A 20,316-nucleotide genomic window follows, 5' to 3' on the forward strand; every position below is an offset into this window, starting at 1 on the left:
TTTCTCCATGTTAACGTCAATAGTGGTTGTGATAGCAGTTGTTGTTACAACGATGTTTTCAAAAGATGTTGCTTCTATTGACTTGATTTCTTTTCAATTTGATGGTTGATCCATCTTAAGAACATATAAATTTTCAATGTGGCTGATACGAATACCATCCTATCCCTCCATTTAGTGAAATTCGTTCCATTGAACTTATCGTGTTTAATCACTACCAGATTTTGGAAGTGAACCTTCACATTTGTATCCAACCAAGTCTCCATCATGAAATAATTACGAAAAAGTTTTGAGAAAATACGTTAAGATTTTTAGAAATTTTGAGAAGAAGAAGAATATTATGTGAAAAAGGAAGAATATGATTTGAAAGGCATGAATTGTCACTTTCTTTAAGGTATTTTTTCAACCTCTAAGGTACAATAAAGTTCTTAACACATTTATCAGAATTGTGAAATTAGTAGTGTAAGAACGTTGTTTATTTAATAAGGTAATGTATATGTCTTTTAATGAAAAGACTTTATTTCCTTTCATAATACCATTATTCAATAGTTATATCCAATAACCTTTCAAAAGTTATATTTTAATAAAGAAATTATTTATAATTCTTGAGTCATAACTTTTTATAATAAGTCTAAGATTAACAAACTATCTAACACCTTCCTGTCTCATTTTTCAGTCTATCTTTTCATTTTGAGATGTCTCAAAATAAAGTCTTTTTTTATTTTTGACCAATTGATACTATTACTTTTTGAATATTTCAAATTAATTTTTATTTGTTGACAATAATAAGCATATATATCAATATTATAAAAAAATTGACTCCATAATATGAAATACACAAAAAAAAATTCTTAATGTACGTGAAAGTCACAGATAAATAAAAGAAGTAGTGTGTATTGATATAGTCATAAATTCTTGACTCTACTCCCTGCCATGGAAACGAGGCCAAAAAATAGAAGTCTCCTTTCAGAGCTCCAGTTCGGGTGAAACATTTTGCTCATATTACTGGCAACGGGCCAAGAATATTTTGTTCAGTTTGACGTAAATTGTAAGCAGAGGACCGTCTAAAATGGACCCCAAAGCCCAAATAAATATTCATCGAGTCACTAGGAAGCCTCGTATTGCTAGTTTTTATCTCCATATGTACTCGATAGATGACTGTGACTTCACTGTCACCAAGCTAGGCAATGAAATTACCTTAGCCCAGACTAGGTGCCCCGTCGGTTGCCTGATGACGTGTTCTGAAGAAACCCTTTTCCTAGATTTTTCTAAAACTGAGAGTTATGGACATCGTGGAAAAGAGGGGTTGACTATAACCAAAAAAACATACACAAAAGAGGCCAAATTACTGGCAGAAAGAAGTGTAACGTGAGTGAAAGAGATCTGCACGTGGACATCCCATATACATATAACCGAGCGTGACACCAGGTATACGCCAACAATGATCTCACATTGCAGTCAGTTTCCGAGCGAAGAAGATCGTTTTTTGGCCTTGTTGACTACAAAAAAGGAAAAACCAACCACAGTCCCAACCGCCGTGTGTTTCCTCCGTTGTCCTGTTTGATTTCTGATTACTGGGTCACTGATCACTGACACCTTGTTTAACAAGCAACAATCTTGCTTAATTAATATGACATCACCTCAATCTATTCAATGCTTAATTTGGTACACTGCACGCTATTCATCGTAAAAGCCTTAATTTCACCGTCCTTAATTGTCATCCATATCGGTTCTATTCAGTTTGAAGGACCATGCTTTATCTTTCCTAGATACTGTGTTCTTTTTCTCTGAGAGGGGATCTGATTAGCTACAGGCTTGGCGTTTCAGCTTTTGCTTTCTGCATGCAAGAATTTCACTTGTCTCAGTAATCTTAGGGAGCAAAAACTTTTGTCTCCACGCAACTCAGGCTACATTAAAGACTTTTGTCATGGTAAGGTACAGATGATGTATGGATTAAGAGGATTACTGAAAAGGTTAATGTGTGTTTTTTGTTACTTTTGTTGTTTTTCAAATTCTCGAACGAGGGATTGGAGCAATTGGGGGATGGAGGGGGTGAGTGCATTGGCGTCTCCCTAGGAGGCTAGGACAAACAAAAGACTGAGTCCCATGGTGTTGTGTTGTTTTCAAGCGTGAGGGGCAGTTTGTCAGGTCTCAGAAAACCACCCATGCAGTTCATTTTGGTTTCAATCTTTTTACGTAAAAAAAACATTCCCACCTCCCCTAAATCTTAAAAGGGTAACTTGCTTTCGAAATGGTGAATAAAGGTTGCATCACTTTATGTGTGCTCTATCCTCAAATGTAGCTTTTGCCATTGATTCTAGTGACCTATAGATTATGCAACTTTTTTACAATAAAATTGAACAAAGTTGGTGTCTTGGAAATGGTGGCCCTATTTCTTAATCCAATATAGGCTCATGTAGCATAACATGGAACTACACAGAGATTAAATGCAAAGAGGTAAATTAAGAAACGTCCATTGGACTCATTTTGGCCCATTTTCTGCATATATATATATATATATATATATATAGTGCAAGCCAGTTCACTGAATTGGCAATTTCCCATGCACACATGCCCTGCAAGACTTCCAAGCACAGCATCAGCATGATTATTATGCACAGCCCACATGCACCATCCGCCCATGTTCTTAGTTTCCTTGCCAAAAATGTTCAAATTGCATCATTCAAATATCGTAAATTCCCAAACCGTACGGTCTCAAAAGAATTCCCCTCTTCCCCACTCCTTCCCTCAGTAGGGCTCAGTATCCAAACCATGACGTCACGTGTTCATCACGTGTCAGGGGAAAACCCTGCCACCTCAGAGATCTCAACAGCATGCGTAAGCAAGGGGTACGAGATGACTCAGAGGTGTGCTTTTGCCTTTGCATTTGCATTGTGTCCCTCCAAGACTGACGTCAGAGCCCTGGAGATGTATAAATACACAAAACCAATACTTGTTTGAAACCTGGGTACCCACACAGAGTGTCAGCTGTCAGGCTTTGGGAGGTGCCATCTGTCGGCCATGTCCAGCCAAACTTAAGGTGTTGCATAATTTATCATTTTTACATAACAAAGAATACTTATGAGTTACTGACATAGGAGAAAATTTTTTAAGAAAAATGAAAAGAGGAAGGAAAAAATGATAAATTAATAAAAATAAAATACTTTGCGGGGTCTCCTAACCCAAATGAAAGTTAAAAAGAATTTGCTGAAAATGATCTGCAAATGGTGCTCTTTGTCTTTGCAGAATAATTGCCGAAGTTGGTCTCCTAACCAGGCAGCTTGAGTCTAGTATTGCATGTGAATCCTCCTGAACAGATAAATACAGGGTTAGATTATTTTATCCTTTTAATTTCTAAATGTTAATCAAAGTTTTCGTCTGTTAACTGGAAGCACGATTAGGCTGACAAGATACAAGTTTAAGGAACCATCAAAAACTCTTTCCAAGTGGCCCAATTGTGTCCAAGCCATGTTCAAGCTGGCTACACCGTCCAGATTTTTTTTTTTAATTTAACATAGCCATCGTTTTCATTTTGGGAGGCAGAGTGGTGAATGAATCGGAAAAAGGGAAGCACTTAAGCATAAATTAAGGAAAATGATTAAGTGCTTATGCACCAAATCTTGGTGTTTTGTAGGGCTGCTTGAAGAATTGCAGATATTTTAGTAAAGTGAAAAGGAACCATTGGGAATTTGGAACAACTGGGTTTGTTCTTTTGCTATTTTGTCAAAAAAATTGATTAGAAGATTTGTTTTCCAAAACCATTGATCTGTACAATGAGAAAGCTAGCAGACCACTGGGCAGTGATACCACCTAATCCAACGCTGCAACAGGCAATCATTGAAAGCGCGTTATTGGAAGTAACCCAAATGTTGGAAAATAAGAAACGTTGGGTAGTCTCGTATATCCAAGCTGCTAAAAGGATATTGACACAGAAAGAGCTCTCCATGGCACTTACTTTCAATTACTGCCCTGTGCCGTAGATAGCTACTAGGCAGAAGGCAACATTCAGACATGTACGGGGAAATAGATTCTTGGAATCTTTAACTTACGATATCTGTTTCAGATAAAACAATTCTGGCATAGGGAGGACCTTGGACAATCATACTAAAGTGTTCATTTCGCCTTGATTGACCTTTTCTTCTAGCTTGTTCTTTATGCTTGAGAAGCAATTGAATTTATCAGTTTGGTCTTATTTATGAAAAAGTTATATGTACTGGCAATAATATTAGAAATATACAAGTTCAGCTTTGGCTCTAGACCAATCAATGTTCTTTCCGGTGAATCAAATCATTGTGGGAATTTACTCCAATCATGTTCATCATTAATATAGCAATCAAATCTTGGATGATTCGGATAAGTTAGCTCTTACCCAAACGAAAGCGTGGATTATTACTAGTTACTGATATATCTTTCTTTCTCAACGAATAGACAAATAAGTTAGGTGTACATAGCAGGCAAACAGTCTCATATATATCATTTCATAGTTTGGTCTTGAAGTAGAAAGATTGATCAATTTTTTCAAGATTGGGATGCTCCCAAACTTAGAAACTTTCTCCATGATTGTGATTTGTGAGCGCACAGGCTACCTGAACTTCAACCTGCATATCACCAATTCACGGGACATTTCCATGGGCGCAAGACATAAAAGTGAATAAGCAACGAAAAAATATCCAATGCCAGCTGCTATATATATATATATATATATTCACTGTTTTAGGCAAGAGAAAAGAAAATTATGTACTAAAGAACACCCGCCAATGTAAAATCTCTGCAGTATTACCGGTACCATGAGTAAAGAAGGTCATGGACAATGGTCAAATAGGTTTGGTGTTAAGTTGATTTTGGGAAGACGAGCCCCCCTTCTCTGGTCTCTTTTAAATTTTTTTTTTTTTTTGGCTTCTTCACATCACACTTGTCTTGGATTGCTGCACATACATGTTCTTTAAAGGCAGGTTGTTTGCCTCGTTAAACAGAAGCCAAGGTGCCATGCATACCCCCGCCATCCCCACTAAGATTTTCTGTCCCCTTCTTTGCTGCTACCTTAACCAAAGTTAAAGATTCATTAATTAAATGAACTGTTTCTGCTTTAATTTTGGACCAAAGGGGAGGAAAAAGCAGAATTGCCATTTCTTGATCTATGTAAAATCTGATGGACTAAAGCTTTAGCAATACACAATTTGATCTAACATTATAAAGTGAAGATTACTTATTAATTTGATCAAGATGTGAAGTCTAAACAAAATTGTTGGTGTACATGGGATTTACATAGAATTCAAAAAATTGATAAAATTGATTTCAATAAAACTTTTTCAATAGACATTATTTTTAATATTTATTTCATCTTTATCATTTGATATGCAAAATAAGAATTATTTGAATAACATACAATAAAGTCAACATTTAATTTCATCTTTACATTTTATGATAGTAGATCACTGAATACAATCAAAGATTTGTAAAGTTGTTTGACTTTAAAATTCATTTTTGCAGTAAATGTATTATAAGAAATTTGGATTCTTTTGATAGATAATGAGAAGTGTTTATATTTCTTTACAAAACATAACACTTGTATAGCTTTTTAATTTTTTTGCTCTTATCTTATTTGTTTTTAATATGTTAAAATGAATGATATTAAGTTTGCAAATGTCTCTTTTCAAGAAGACAGTTTTTTGTCCACATTTAAAGATATAATTTTTGAATAAAAGGTATTATTTCAATAATCATCTTATAAAAGTATAACCATTGATTTCATAAAACATAATTTTTTAATTATAATATGAAAAAATAACTTTTCATATCTAAATTTTTGAATTGTACTTTTTTTCTAACTGTCTCGTAATTTTTAAATTTAGAGGTATTTGTTCAAAATGTTACTTTACTAAAAAAACGTAACTATTTACATGATAAAACTACATACAATTCAATAGTTACATTATGTGACATAATTTTTCAGTTAAAATAATTTTTTATATAAAAAAATAACTCTTTATTTTAAAAATACACCAACAACAAAAATAATTAAAAAAATATAAACCATTTCGTTATGAGAAAACTAGCAGCCAATTTCCACCAAATCTGGTTGGTAGTTATTCAATACTTTACATCAACTTATCTTATCAAATCTAGCGGCAACCAATTTTAAATGTAACACAATATATAAATGGTTCAATGTTTCCTCATATGAAACAGATGGAACCAGCTTGCACGAAACGCGATTTCAGATCTAAAAAAATCATTAATTGGTTAGGCTATAAAAGAGTTAAATATTCGCATCCAAACATAAGCAAAAACCGTAATCAATAATATAATCAAAAGGTAATAACAGAGCATTGAAATTAACTTAATTCCTTGAAAATGTGGAAATCAAATGAATTTCATTGTCATTATACGGCTAATTAAGACCCACAAAACTTGTTAAACCCCATCAGGGTAGAAATAGAATATCAAGTAATCATGAATTCCTGATCATAAAATCCGGGTGGAATGAAAACAAATTTCAGGTTTGACATGGAATTAAAAAGATTATTTCCATTTGTGGCATATACCATTATTTATCCTTTCCTTGCACTATTTTCTGAGCTTTGTACTCAGAAGAACCATGTTCCTTGGAACAAAATAGAGGGGAGCAAAGTAGTCAAGTCTGGTCGGTGATAGCGAGTACCAAAGAGGAAACTTCTCCCGTTGAAAATAATTAACAAAAAATGACAGGAAATATATACAGACTAATTCATAGTAATAAGTCATTCAAATCAAAACAAAAACTAATAGTGACACATTTTTTTTTGCTGGAAATTAAGGAACAGACCATACTAAAATAAGAAAAAGGACGGTTAAGCAGGGCCTGGGAGAATTCCGGGGTCGCATGCTTGCCAAATGTCATGTCTGTCTGGACTAAAGGCTTTATGGATTCTCTTCCAACCTGTAAATGTCTAAATATCTGTCGTTTTAAATCTTAGTCATTTAATCACAGAGAAAAGAAGCCCCCACCATTGCATTGCTTGTGCCTGCACTCACACAACAAAACCCTTTAACCCCCTATTCCTAGAGATTTGTGCATCCAAATCAGATTTCTTGTGGTTTTTTTTCCTTTTCAAAAATTTCCAATTGAGGAGTGTTTGAATTACAGTTTGGCAGTGAGGACACCTAAATGTTGTCGATTTCATATGATTCAACACTTGTACCTTTATATATATATATATATATCACCCAAGTGCAAGCTGGAATTCCCTGTTTGAAAGCAACCCAATGGTACTACTAATCTAGTATATATATATATATATAAAAGATCACAGTCCTGGTATGAAAATCTAAATCCTAAGATTCTGGACAAGAGAAAGCTTTTTCCTCAATTTTTTCTAACTCAAAGCTAGGGCCCCCTCAATCTTTTTCTTCTACACCCAATCCAAAATGGGTCCTCCTCATCAAGCCTGTAAATTATTTATGGAGACAAGTCTTCGTTTAGGGTATTCCTGTTTCTTAATCGGCCTGGCATGCATATTTAAGGCCATCAGGCATTGGCCATCAATCTTTTTATTTATTATTATCTTTACTGCAAACCCGCTGAAGGCCAGCTGATTTCTGACCTTGCAAGGTTTTGAACAACTTTTAAGAGTGGCGACGAGTCCAATCAAGTTGAATGGCGTTGCAGCTATAGTTGCATGCACTTTCTTAAGCCATTGCTTCGCTTACCGAATCTCGCCAATATCGTGCCATCCACATTATTTCCTTGTGATTGATGCTATTTATACCGCTTTCGTGAGCTAACCTTACACAACGTGGACAGCACTCAAGTGGAATATCACAATCAATGACTAGCAAAGGATGATACTCATATTTGAAACCTTATGAAAATTAAAGATTAAAATACTTTATAATCGAGTTTAGATAAGATTCGAATAGTAAAATTATTATTTATTATAAATTTAAATAAAGTTCAGATAGCAGTCTTAAACTACCCAGTATATCAATCCAATTATAAATAATGATTTTAAATATTAAATTTTAATTATATATATTAATTTTTGTTTGTTAATTTCTTATAATTAGTGTAACACCTACTAAACTTCATTAATTGTTAGGAATACGATTTTAAAGTTTAATTTTTTATAAACTAAGTGTAATTAATTTATTTAATTTTTATTAATAATATACATAAATTTTAATTTTAAATTTATTTTAATTGAATATTTAATCGATACGGATATTTATCAGATTTAGATATAGATAACAATTTTACAATTTAATCAAGTATTTATAATATTTGAATACCTTATCAAATAATCGAGTTTGAGTTATAATACTTTAAAAAAAAAAGTACTCCTATCTTATGACACCCCTACATAAAATGTTGAGCAATGATGAAAATCCTTACATTATCACAACAAATTATCTATTTAGTTTTCATTTAATAAAAAGTGCTTGAAGCATGCCTCACTTACATGCACATTGGGAGTCACCTATTTCGTAATTTCTTTCTCTCTTTCTGAATTGGTAAGGTTGTGCCAATGGTTTTGATTTGCATTTATACATAAATGGGACACATTGGAGAGAAACTCTTCATAAAGACAGCACGTGGCAAAACTTTGTTGGGTAAGGGGTAAAGCGTTTTTCTCATTTATAATCGACTTTAATTGGTCCCATCCCATGAAATGAAATCAACAAACAACGCTTTTACTGTTTTCTGTCCGTACAGAAAGCAGAACTCTCCCGTATTTCCTCACGCTCCTTTTTTTAACGCCTCTGCAACACGATCAAAGCCAGATTCTAGAGTGGAAGCCACGCGCACTAATTGCGGTTACGAGAAACCGGAACAAATAGGGCATTGTGGGCTCACAAAACCAGTGAGAGAGTGACATAACTTCCGGACAAAAGCCGTTGCCTTGCGAGAGCGTTGTTTTCAGTTCGTCTTTTTTTTTTTTTTTGTCTTTTTGTTTTAGCAGTTTTTAACTGGCTTTAGTTAAAAATTCCTCTCCGTTTTCTAACCTTTTGATGTAACATATGCTGTTGATATGTTGCAGTCCCGCAGTCTTAAGGGTATCCCATACTCTGCCATCAATGGCAAAATTTTACAGTGCGATTCGTTGTGTTTATTTATTTATACACAAACAACAATGCAGCCGAATTTGGCCGCAGAAAATTTGAGGACGATGAAAAGAAATAAGAGTAGTCAAATCGAATTTCTATGGGCACGCTAGAAACTGCAACAGTAATACTAAAATTTTTACTAAAGTACAAAATGCAGCTCTTGATGATGAATCTTGCTTCTTTTTAGGGAAAAGAATGTTCTATGCATTACCTCTCCTCTTCGTTCATGTAAACTATTTTCAGTAAGGAAAAGAAAATGCAAAATGTGATTACTTAATCGAATTCAGTTGATGAGATAGAATCTTTAACCAGTTATGACTTGAGAGTGGTAGTAGGAGGGACGAGAGTTGGACATATTACAGAGGTGCAACCATCACTAACAGGAAAGGAAAACATAAATACGACATAGCTTAAAAAAGTAAAATGCATAAACTGCTCTCTTTTCTTTTTTTGTAATTTTCTTGAATGAAGTAGGTTTCAGGCTTTTTTGGGATTCAATGTCTTCCAAACAGATATCACTAGATGATTGCCTTTTGGAAAAGGCATGCTCTCAAGAATTAGAATAAATTAATTCATTAAAACACTTAACCCGTCCTCCGTAGTCAGTACTTTCTTGCCTTTTCTTTTGCTTTCAGAGAAGTAAATAAAACAACGGTAGAGATAATCAACAATGGTAGGCAGTTCCTCTTTATCAGTAAAATGATTAGCAGCAACAGAAAAAGAAAGGTTCACATAAATCAGAACTTCTTCTCTTTTATCCACTAGTAATGAGTATCCATCACATCTCCAGGCTTTTATCTTCCAAGACTAGTACAAAAGGAAATGACAGCTGATTCCATTCTCTCTCTCCTTGGTTTTTTCTTTCAAAAAAAAAAAATAGAAGAGAAAAGAACAACAAATAATCTTCCTGCCCTAATTTACAAAAGGGATTCTGACTGAGGCAACAAATCTAATGTGGAGAGAGCTTTTACCAAATATGATATGGTGAAGCAATCCATTATTGTCCTGTAAATTTCTAAAAAATGTTGTAGAATTCGGACATGAATAAACTATCAACTAGTCCTATAAATAATTGCTAAGATCATGGATGCCTTGTTGAAGCTGGATTTTTCAATACGGCAGTTAGGAATTTGGGTTGAGGCAATAGTATGCTGCAAACTTGTAGGGTTAGGAATTGTTGACAATATACAATTTGTACCTGGTGCAACGGGGAAAAGTCATGTAGAGAATTAGATAAATGAATTTAGGATAGGAAATTACAGCCAAACTATCAAAAGGAAGAAAGTGAAGGACCAACCTTTCTTTTGGACTGCAGGCAACAGAATGTCTTTATTGCCTCCACGATGTGGTTTCCATGGGGCAGTGCCCATCTGTATAATGGGGACCAATCAATAGATAAGAATAAGAACAAGCAAGAGATTTTCTCAAGTTAAAAAAATACTTTAACAGGGAAAGAAGACATGATTTACAGCAACACTTTCAGAAATTATTCCAAGTACACCTTCCATTCTCTACAGGAGAGTAAGACTTGACTAGAAAACCCTTTTTCTAAGCAAAAAAGGTCGAGATATCAATACATAGTAGGAAGAACACTTGAAAGCTATAGGTGCATTACAAAAAAATCCACCAAAGAAGTCTACATCATGACATTAATAATACATATACTCCTACTGTTCTTCCTACTAACAAGACAAATTAGGACCGAGTTTACTTTTGTCTTTATTTCCATTTTGGGCACACATGAAATGAGTAAAATTACCTGACAGATTGTGGAGAAAAAGCAGGGTTGGAATTCCTGAGGAAATTGCACTTTCTTCATGAAACCTTCTATGTATAAGACATCCTGTTAACAAGCCAAGGGAACTAGCTTTAATTGTAAGGTTAGCAGGAATAAATTAGCAACAGCATAAGGATATAACGTTTAATTCCCTTGTATAGACAAATTACCTTATACATCCGTGCACTTAATCCTGTTTCAATTTCCTCAAGTGTAGCACAAAATATGAATTGTTCACAGATTCTCTTAAAAGAAACTGAGTTCAGTGTATCCGTGTGAGTGTGGCAACAGCTCTTCAACCTCAATCCTGGCGCTGGAACAACTCATGCTTTTCCTGATTCGACCACGGTTAATGGACTCAACCTCTGCTGCAAATATACTATAAACAGGCCTATGATCTGAGAACTTTGACTCCCCGCGAACATAAGATAACTGATGGAGGCCTCTTCCATACCATAATATACGATCACACCTTCACCAACATCAGCTTGCTTACTTGCTTGTATTATCAGATCAATAGCTCTTAATAAAAGCAAAATCATGTGACAGTTTCTTCTCATAGACATAAATTCCATAATTCTAATTTCTCCAATTACTTGAAAAAAAAAATACTAGGTAAATAGGGAGATTACCATGCAGGAGTTCTTCGCTTCTCCTTTGGGTGCCTGTCCTCCCCAGCATATCTGTCTGAATTATTCGAATACTTGTATGTAGGAGGGAAATAAATTTTTCCTTCACTCCATCCCTCAAAAACACGGCCTCGCCTCTGCTCTATCCGAAGCTGGAAGCCATCAATCTTTCAGATTGAGCAGTTCTCACAGGAATTAAGAGAAGCACAGAGCTTCTTGAAAAAAGAACATCAGAATAAAGATATAGAATCAATTAAGAAAGGATAAGAACATGCCTGGTCATTCTCTAAAAGTGCCTTCCAATTGCGCATCTCAACCAGAGCCTTTGCAGAACGATATGACAGAGCAATCCGATAATTCAAATCCCCAAGCCAAATAATACGACTGTGCCAAGATATTCAAAACTTAGAATTTTATGCCAAAGGCTAAGACTAAAATTCTAACAAGGCAGGAATTTCTGGGAAATTAATGTGGTATCTTAATCTGACAAGCATTAATGGGGTCAAATTTTGACATATGACTGCTTACTCATGCTCTAGAATCATTTGGGGAGAATTCTCATCTCCCATACCATGAACCCTGGGAAACCTTGTCTTTCTGAGGATCTCCATAACATCAGAGTTTCTTCGCAGCTCATCACCCTCCTTTTGCCCAGAGGTTAAATGACTACAGACGAAGCAAAAGCTTGTTTGATGCAAAGACATGCTAATTGATATGGAACCCTGGAAAACCCAAGAAATGAGTATGCCACCTTACTGCTAGTTCAACTCACAAATCAGAGAGAGTTTCATAAGCAAAAATGTACCTTGTTTCCAAGATAACCCATCAATCCTCTGCCAACACAAGATACTTTCATGTTGCGAACATCATCTCTAAGATCACTCTTCACCCATACTGTTAGAAATATCCCAACCATTTGCTTGCTGGCAACCAAACAGTACCTTGAATGCCCCATCTGTCTATTGCTTTCCTCCACGGTAAAAGATCCACCATAGGACATTGGAGAATATTGCAAATACTGAGTGTTACCTGGTGAATCCCCCGGTCCATTGTCTTCATCAGAGGAACCCCATCGGAAATTAGGGTCATAATCACTTGGTCTATGCCCAAAGATAACACGATCACAGACACTGAAGCGGCGATCAAGCCGGGGTTGTGGCATTACCATGTCATTATCCATTCTCATGCTCCGACTCAAGGATTGAAATGATCGGCGGTGAAAGAATGATGAAGCTTTCTGCCTTGTTGATCCTTCAAAGTCTGCATCCAGTTCTACAAGCGGATCAGGGATTGGTGAAGGTGTGTGGCAACCACCACTGGTGCCAGGAAGACTATTCAAAGTCTTTCTAATGAGAGCTAGCCATTTCCTGGCCGGTCCATTGTCTTCAGTGCCCAAAACATTACCAGCATTTAAAGGAACAATTTCTTGAAACCTAAAATGCCAAAGGGATCGAAGAAGCTTCTGTCAATATCATAAAATTTATTTGCTTAAAAAATTCCAGATGTAGAAGAAATCTGGATTAGTTTGGCATACCCGAGTACATAAATGTCAGCTGGAGGAGAAGTATGAAGCCAATCTTCAAGATTCAAATAACTAGGAGGAGATTTTCCGGCCACATTCCAAGTAGCCACAAAAATCCTGCGCCCATATGGAAACAAAAAGCGCACTGAAAACCAAATCCTATTCACAACCAGAAAGCAATTAAGAATGCAACACATACCTATAATTATGCACATCTGTAACTTGCGAACCATCAAGATCAATCTTGCTTCGTCGAACTCGATCAGAATACCTCTTGCTCAATCTCTCTAGCATCCAATTAACAAGTTAGAAGTTTGTGGAGAAGAAAATGGAACGGATTGAGGCAATATTAAAATTTTAATATTGGTTTAATTAAAATTCTGGAGAGGTGAGATAAGAGACAGATGTGGTCCAAGGCAATCACTATGGTGGTGTCTGATTCCGAACCTGTTTTACTTTTCTTGATAGTGCATGCCTCCCTCTCTGAGAAGTTGTGGCTCCAATCTTCATCAACACCTGAAAAAGAAAAACCATAAAGTTGTTAAAGCTGATGCTCTCTCTCCTCTCTATCAGCAGTGCATCAATTTCACATATCCAAACACCATAAAAAACAAACAATATGGATTTCAGAAAGAGGAAGAAAACAAAGACCAGATCTTGAGCTGCAAATGGCAAGTATCAAACTCCTCACAAAAATTAAAAACCAAAACACATTTTTGTATAAAACAAGGAGTCAAAACATAGAAGTAGAATAATGCAAGTGTCCAGGGTCCAGAAGAATCTAAAATCAAGACAGTTTTCACTTTCAAAAAAAAAAAATACTTTCGTTGTTCTTGGTATAAAAAGGTTAAAGAGTCCAAATCCAAGAACAAAATTCATGCAAGAAAACATAATTAAATGATTTAAAAACCAATCAAATCACCTTGATAATCAACATCATCAGCATGAAAGTCCTCAGCTTTGCTCTTGATATTGAACCACTTCTTGACCAACGTCTTCGGCCATGAAACCTTCATCGGGGAAATACAATTAACATAATCAGCAATTTCATATTTTGCATAGAATGACACAAGAATCAAATGAGCTTTTCTGGCTTGTCTCAGAAATAACCTTGCTCTTCTTGGAGTTCCCATCTCTCATTGTTTCACAGTTTTCATATAGCCTATCCAGATTTGAAAGCGATAATTATGATTTTGAGAAGTTGCTTCTTTTGGCTCAACTATCACTTGATATCCTCAGATGTTTTTGCCTTTGATAAAATGTGAATAAAGCCAAATAGAAAAATACAAAAAACAATCTTGAAAACACGGCTTTTCAGGGAGAGAAAGTTCGAGTTCTGTGCTGAAAATAATGGGAGAAAAGTGGGGTAATTTTGAATGATAGCTGATAGCAGAGGCGGAAGAGAAGGGTAGTCCTCTGTTCCCTCAGGCAATGAAGAGAGAATAGGTGAGGGAACAAAGGAAGTTCCAGTTTTTAATCTGCATTACTATTTTATTTTTAACAAGGTGAAAACCAAAAATACCCAGTTGGGCATTTTGTTTTCTTATTTGGTCTTTCACTTATAACTCTTTCCTGCTGGAAGTCTAGGAGAGAAACAGAGGCAAAAGAAAGGAAGAGGAAAAGAACAGAAACAGAAAAGAAAAACTAAAGGAGAATTGAAACGGAAACGAACAGAGAGAGACAACAACTGAAGCGTGGAAGTAAGACTAAGAGATTCTGAGGTTAGAACAAGACAATGTAGGACACATAAAAGAGAGTTAGAAAGAAAGAGAAAGAGAGGTTTTTTTTTTTTTTTTTGCTTTGAGTTGGCTCTCTATTGAAACAAAAACCTCGTTCAGGGTACAGGGGCAAAGTATCGAATTTGAAGAGAATAAAGTGCAAGAGAGCATGGGTTCCTCTCTTCTCCACACCCCCCCACTCTCTCTTCTATTTGATGGAGCCTTTTTTACCCCAAAATCCAAGGCCTACCCAAGAACCAAAACAAAGGTTAAGGGCAAATGAGCAATGAAGGTGTCATCCACCCACCCACAGCCAACCCTTGCCGAGTCGCTTAATTTTTATTTTTATCAATTCATTTTAACGATTTGTGGTTAGTACTATATGTTTTCTCTCTCTTTCTCTCTTTCCATGTAAACTGTCTGTCCCCGCCCACGGTCAGCAAAGTTATGCTTAAGCTTAATCTAATCTCCCAAAAGCTTTAACCAGTCCTCCATTTGGTCTCCCCTGAGGGCAAAAAAAGAGGTTAAAGAAGCAATAAAAAGATAAGAAAGTGCATTATCTAAGCACGGAGACTCTGCTTCCCTGACTTCTCCTATTTGAATAATCTGTTTGTTAAAGAAGATACCAGAAAAATACTATATAAGTTTGTTTACAATGTCTTAAAATCCAATTTTTATTTCAACACTTAATCCGAGTATACTAATTTGACCAATGTATTACTCCACATTAAGTCAAATTTGAGTTATTAGTTATACTTGGGAAATATGGAGCATATGGGAAGTTGAAAGAGGGAGGCTTTTGTGAGAGTCAAGACTGTTGCTGAAGCGTGGGTTTTTGGGCTTTCAGACATCTATATATCTACCCCTCATAGGTGTATAGTATAGTATAGTATAGGGGTTTTGATAGAGGGAATTTTTGTGCCAAGGAAGGCTGCATCTCCAATGTGTGCAAAATGTTGGGGTGTTTATAACTTTAGAAGCATTGAACGTCCTCAAAACCTTCATCGTTGTTGCTTTTTAGTAGTCAATGGGTTAAGCCTGCTATCCAATCTGGGGGCTCTTTTGACTCAATCTAGACTTGTGTCCATGAGAAACAAAGCAGTTCGGTGAGAATTTTTTAGCTACTTGGTAATTTTCATGCGCCATTAAAATATAAACTCCTGTTTCTAGCATAGATTAAAGGGAATTTAGGGTGCTTGGAGAGAGCTCCCTATAAACTTTTTTGTTTAATTGAGAGTAGGATCTTGTTAGGCCATTAAAGGGTCCCTAAAACCTAATTCAACTTGCCCGATGACACGCGATCTTCTAGGGTCCTGTGCATCTATTTATTAACACTGTTGTACTAGTACTAGTTTAGAATGCCAAGGATTAAACAAAGTAAAACTTCTTGGTTTAAGCTTCGGCGAGCATGATTTCTTTAATTGACTAATCTTAAAACACATGCTACATGGGGGAGACTGTGTCTGGTTCCTTAAGCAAAGCCTCAATTTTCCATTTTTCAAGGGCTCTTAACAATCACTGGGTGTGTTAACTTTATGCGTTAAACTACTGAGGCAGTATATATTAAAGCAATGATGTTGACGGTAAAACACTCCAAAGGAACCCTACCCCCTTGCTTCTTCCCAAATGGGGAATCCCTAACAAACACCATTCAAATCCACTTATCTAAACTACATAGTGAAGCTTCCACCAGCGCATTGTTGTAGCCATTTGGTCCCAATTACAAGTTGTCGAAAATTTGTCCAAGTCATGGCTCTCTCGACGTGGCACGCAATTAGCATTGCTGGATAAGAGACAGATAGTGTAATCAGCTTTTCATTTTATTCATGATTGCCATCTAACCAAAGCAGCGACTATCATCCATTCGTGCAGATTTGTCCTTTTGAAGACCGTCAAAAACTAATAACCACCAAGCTTTGGAAACAATAATGTTCAAAGCAGACATAAAAATAGCTTAATGAAAGCCATTGGAGGTTCTGGACACTGGCCGGTCCAGTAAGGTTCCTTTGTCAACTTTGAATAGAAAAGCCTAGAGGCCTACATACCAGTGTACCCTGATAAAACATAAAAAAAAAAAAGAGGAAATAGTATTATAAATTTTCAATCAATAGATAGTTACAAACAATGCCTAAATTTGGGTTTTTTTTTTCTTTTTTAAACTGTAAATCAAATTGTAGTTACATGGTGTGTACTATGATATACGAATACCTAAATATTAAAGGGTTAATAAATTAAGAAGGAAACAGTGAAAGGACAATATTTGGGTTATAGTTGGTTAAAGTGTCTACAAAGAGCAAAACTGAGTTAGACACTCCCAGCAACTGTAGAAACTTAAAATCATAAATGTGACAGGTGCAACTGTGCAAGCTCTCCATGGCATATATCCCCACAATAGTACAGTTGATGTTACAGGGAAAGAGGTGTATCCAAAATTAAAGAGCAATGGGCCCTATTCGTAAATGCTTGCTCATCTAAAATTCTAAAGGGTAAGAGAAGGAATCTCCTGCAAATTTTAAGATTTTTCACGTTTTGTTTTTCTTTACCCAAGTGAGAGGCACCCATTGTACGAGAATGAGGTCTACTGGGACTCCATGTATCTGGATTTAACAATGACATAATGACATATACGTTGGGATTTATGGTTCCCCCATATCTTTCTTGCATCCCTTTCCACCTCATCCCTTACCAGGGTTGCCAAGTGGAATTTGGTTTCTGTTTCTGTCGGATTATTGGAAAAATTTTTGGATTTTAAAGGTCCAGCATTTGTTACAAACTAATGATTTAATTAATTGGATTTATATTGTGGCAAAACAAGCCAAAATCTCATCAATACTTTAATGAAGAAAACGTTTCTTTTTTAACCTGACAAAAGGCTAGTAACTTGGTGCAGCCCATTCAACCATAAATTTTCAAACCGACCAGTCACATGAAGCTGCAATCACAATCATTAAACCAATATGAAAACATTTGTTTTACCACTTCATTAGACACGATTGTCCTGCAAATGGAAACCCTTTTGATCTTAACCCTGTTTATTATCGAAAGCAATCGTTCCCAAAAAGGAAAAGAAAATGGCCATTGTTCAAATTAAATAGTAACGAGGCAGTCAAAGGGATGATCTTTAATTTTGTACTTTGCGCAAAGTATCCTCTCTTGTAGAGAGGCTTGGATCTTTTCATCATCATCATCTTCTTCTTCATCTTCTTCTTTTCCGTTTCTTTAGCCTTTTTCAGCTTTTAAGGAATGGCCAAAGTCTCTTAGACCACCTCTCTTTTATACCACACGGTTTTCGTAACCAACCGTTTTTATTACGATGGCCAATTTGCACGACCTTTTACATCTTTAAAGGCTTGAGCTTTTCTTCTTGTCATTTTCATTTACTATCTGCTGAAAGAAATCGTATCTCCAAAGCATCCATCCTTTCTTTTTATTTTCCATGTACTTGAATGCTGGGTGATGATGTTAGCTTCTGATGTAGACTCACTGTCTTTGATTTCTCCTCCAACCATTTCATACGTATTGATACCTAGAGTTAATAATACCAGCAGTTTTGATTGTTACAAACCTAAATAGAAATAGTACTATAATTAAATATATAGATCATTTTAGTTTTATTATTCAATTTACTTGCTTAATTTCGATATCATAGCATCATCCATGAATGAGAAAAATGTAGTCATCAAACTGCACAAGAGAATTGGCATGGGAGCCCAGTCCATGTGACTTATGGAAGGTCCCCCTTCTCAGAAAGTAGAAACATTAAAATAAGCTAAGGGAAGTGAACCATCCAATAATATTAATGCCATTTCCTCTTGAATAACATTTAAATTAAATAATAGTACTTCAATTTCAGATGCATCCACATTAAGAATACAAGGTTCAGATGTCCAGTGTGCCAGAACAAGCAAGCAAAGAAGAGGCAAAAAAAGAAAAAGAAAAATGGAGACGTTTTCAGTCGAAGTTATGAAAATAATACAAAGGTTTTTTGCACAAGTATGATACCCTCGAAGGAAAAGGCAAAAAATTGGCCTGTTTCAGATTTGATGTGAAGCTTTTCACTCCAAGGTTAAAAAACAAGGAAGAGTGGTTTCACCTGATTCTTTGGGCCTCATCTACATTCATTGACCTTATAGGCAAGGGGACCTTGTCACTGTCTTTGTTGCCCTCCTTTTCCATTTCTCTAGCCTTCCCCAACCCTGAATTTGATGTTGCCCATCAAATCACGAGGGCCTACCTCCAGTTTCATCAATTGTGAGCCATACTCCCTCTATCTGGCCTTCCTGTAAGCTTATTCCAAGTTTTTAAATCATACATTTCTCCACGTTATTTTCACATGCCTGTCTTCTCTGCGTTTTGTCCCTTTTTCCAATTAAAAATGAACAATTTAAAAGTGGAGGAAGGGTTCATGAGGATGGGCTCCTGAAAGGGTCTTCAGCTTAAATAAATTTCCAACGGGTCGCTATCTTGCAGGAGGGGTTTCACCTACCTTGCCATATTGAATATGGGCGATATTCTTGACTATCTACTCTTACTTTATCTGCCCTTTTTTCGTTTCCCCCTCTTCCTCCTAAGCGGTAATTAGAGTGTGCAGTGCCGACATATCTGCCACATCTTCAAGCCTAAAGTGTGATGTGATGAGAGAATTAGGGTGAGATCGGTGCGGCCTGAGTTCATTCCTGTTGAACTTCTGTCTCCAACATCGTTATCAAGAAATCAAGATTTCATTGCATGACCTGCTAAAGAATCAAAATGCTTCTTAAAATAATCAAAAGTTTTAATGGACCTTAACTCCACAAAAACAAATGAAATCTAGAAAATACACCCAGCTGGATGGATGGATGCCTTTTTCCCTATTTAATGGGATTCTTGCATACAGGTGTCACTTCAAACTTGGTGCTGGCAATATATATTAAATTGCTAAATTTGGCCATCTGGCAACCTCTTTGACTATTGGTGCGTCGAGTACTATTAGAAAGACTGGTGTTTAACCTTTTAAACAAAGTTTGTAAATCAAGTTAAGAAGAAAAGGATGTTGAAGAAAGAGAAAACCCTGCTCAGCACTGATGAAATAAGTTCTAGCAAAAAGCTCATCAATATAGACGCCTGACTGAAACCTGAGGTGGATATGGCAGTAAAAACTCAAAGTAGCACTACTCCGTAAGCAACCCCTTATCAAGAATTAAAGATCAATGGCACTGAAAAGAAATAACATAAAATTAATGACTACTGGTATCACATAGCTTTCATGGCTAACTGATCCTCACTTGTTCAAGATAGAAGTTCTGCTCTAAAATAGTCACGCTTAGTTGCCCTCGTAACTCCATTATTACTGAGCAGCAACTAAGTGAAACATCATTCTACCAGCCAATAACCACATATAACTCGAAGTGACTTGCGATTTTCAACTGCAAAGTCTTATTTCAACTTTAACCAAATGGATGCCACTAATAAGTATTCAGCAAAGGAAACCAGTGCTCGCCTATAAATGTTAAAAACTTTGGACTAGCAATTGAAGATTTCCTTGTACCTTAATTTGTCGTGGCTTCCCCACACAACAATTCGTTTTTTGCTGTCAAAATCATTAACTAA

General features: G+C 35.9%; 1 protein-coding gene across 1 annotated transcript; it reads right to left on the bottom strand.

Annotated features, from left to right (window-relative positions):
- Positions 1 to 9,565: 9,565 nt before the first annotated feature.
- Positions 9,566 to 14,965, bottom strand: LOC110414085 (DNAse I-like superfamily protein). Its single transcript, XM_021425150.1, has 13 exons — positions 14,120 to 14,965; positions 13,932 to 14,019; positions 13,457 to 13,525; positions 13,209 to 13,296; positions 13,022 to 13,126; positions 12,293 to 12,920; positions 12,016 to 12,209; positions 11,763 to 11,871; positions 11,491 to 11,639; positions 11,029 to 11,330; positions 10,841 to 10,924; positions 10,379 to 10,451; positions 9,566 to 10,279 (listed from the first exon to the last, which is right to left on the bottom strand). The coding sequence occupies exons 1-10, from the start codon at positions 14,147 to 14,149 to the stop codon at positions 11,105 to 11,107; spliced, it is 1,686 nt and encodes a 561-aa protein (XP_021280825.1). The 5' UTR covers positions 14,150 to 14,965; the 3' UTR covers positions 9,566 to 10,279; positions 10,379 to 10,451; positions 10,841 to 10,924; positions 11,029 to 11,104.
- Positions 14,966 to 20,316: the final 5,351 nt, after the last annotated feature.

Source organism: Theobroma umbraticum, unplaced genomic scaffold (assembly GCF_002168275.2).
Source record: "Theobroma umbraticum cultivar Fairchild unplaced genomic scaffold, ASM216827v3 scaffold_4.1, whole genome shotgun sequence".
Classification (NCBI taxonomy): domain Eukaryota; kingdom Viridiplantae; phylum Streptophyta; class Magnoliopsida; order Malvales; family Malvaceae; genus Theobroma; species Theobroma umbraticum.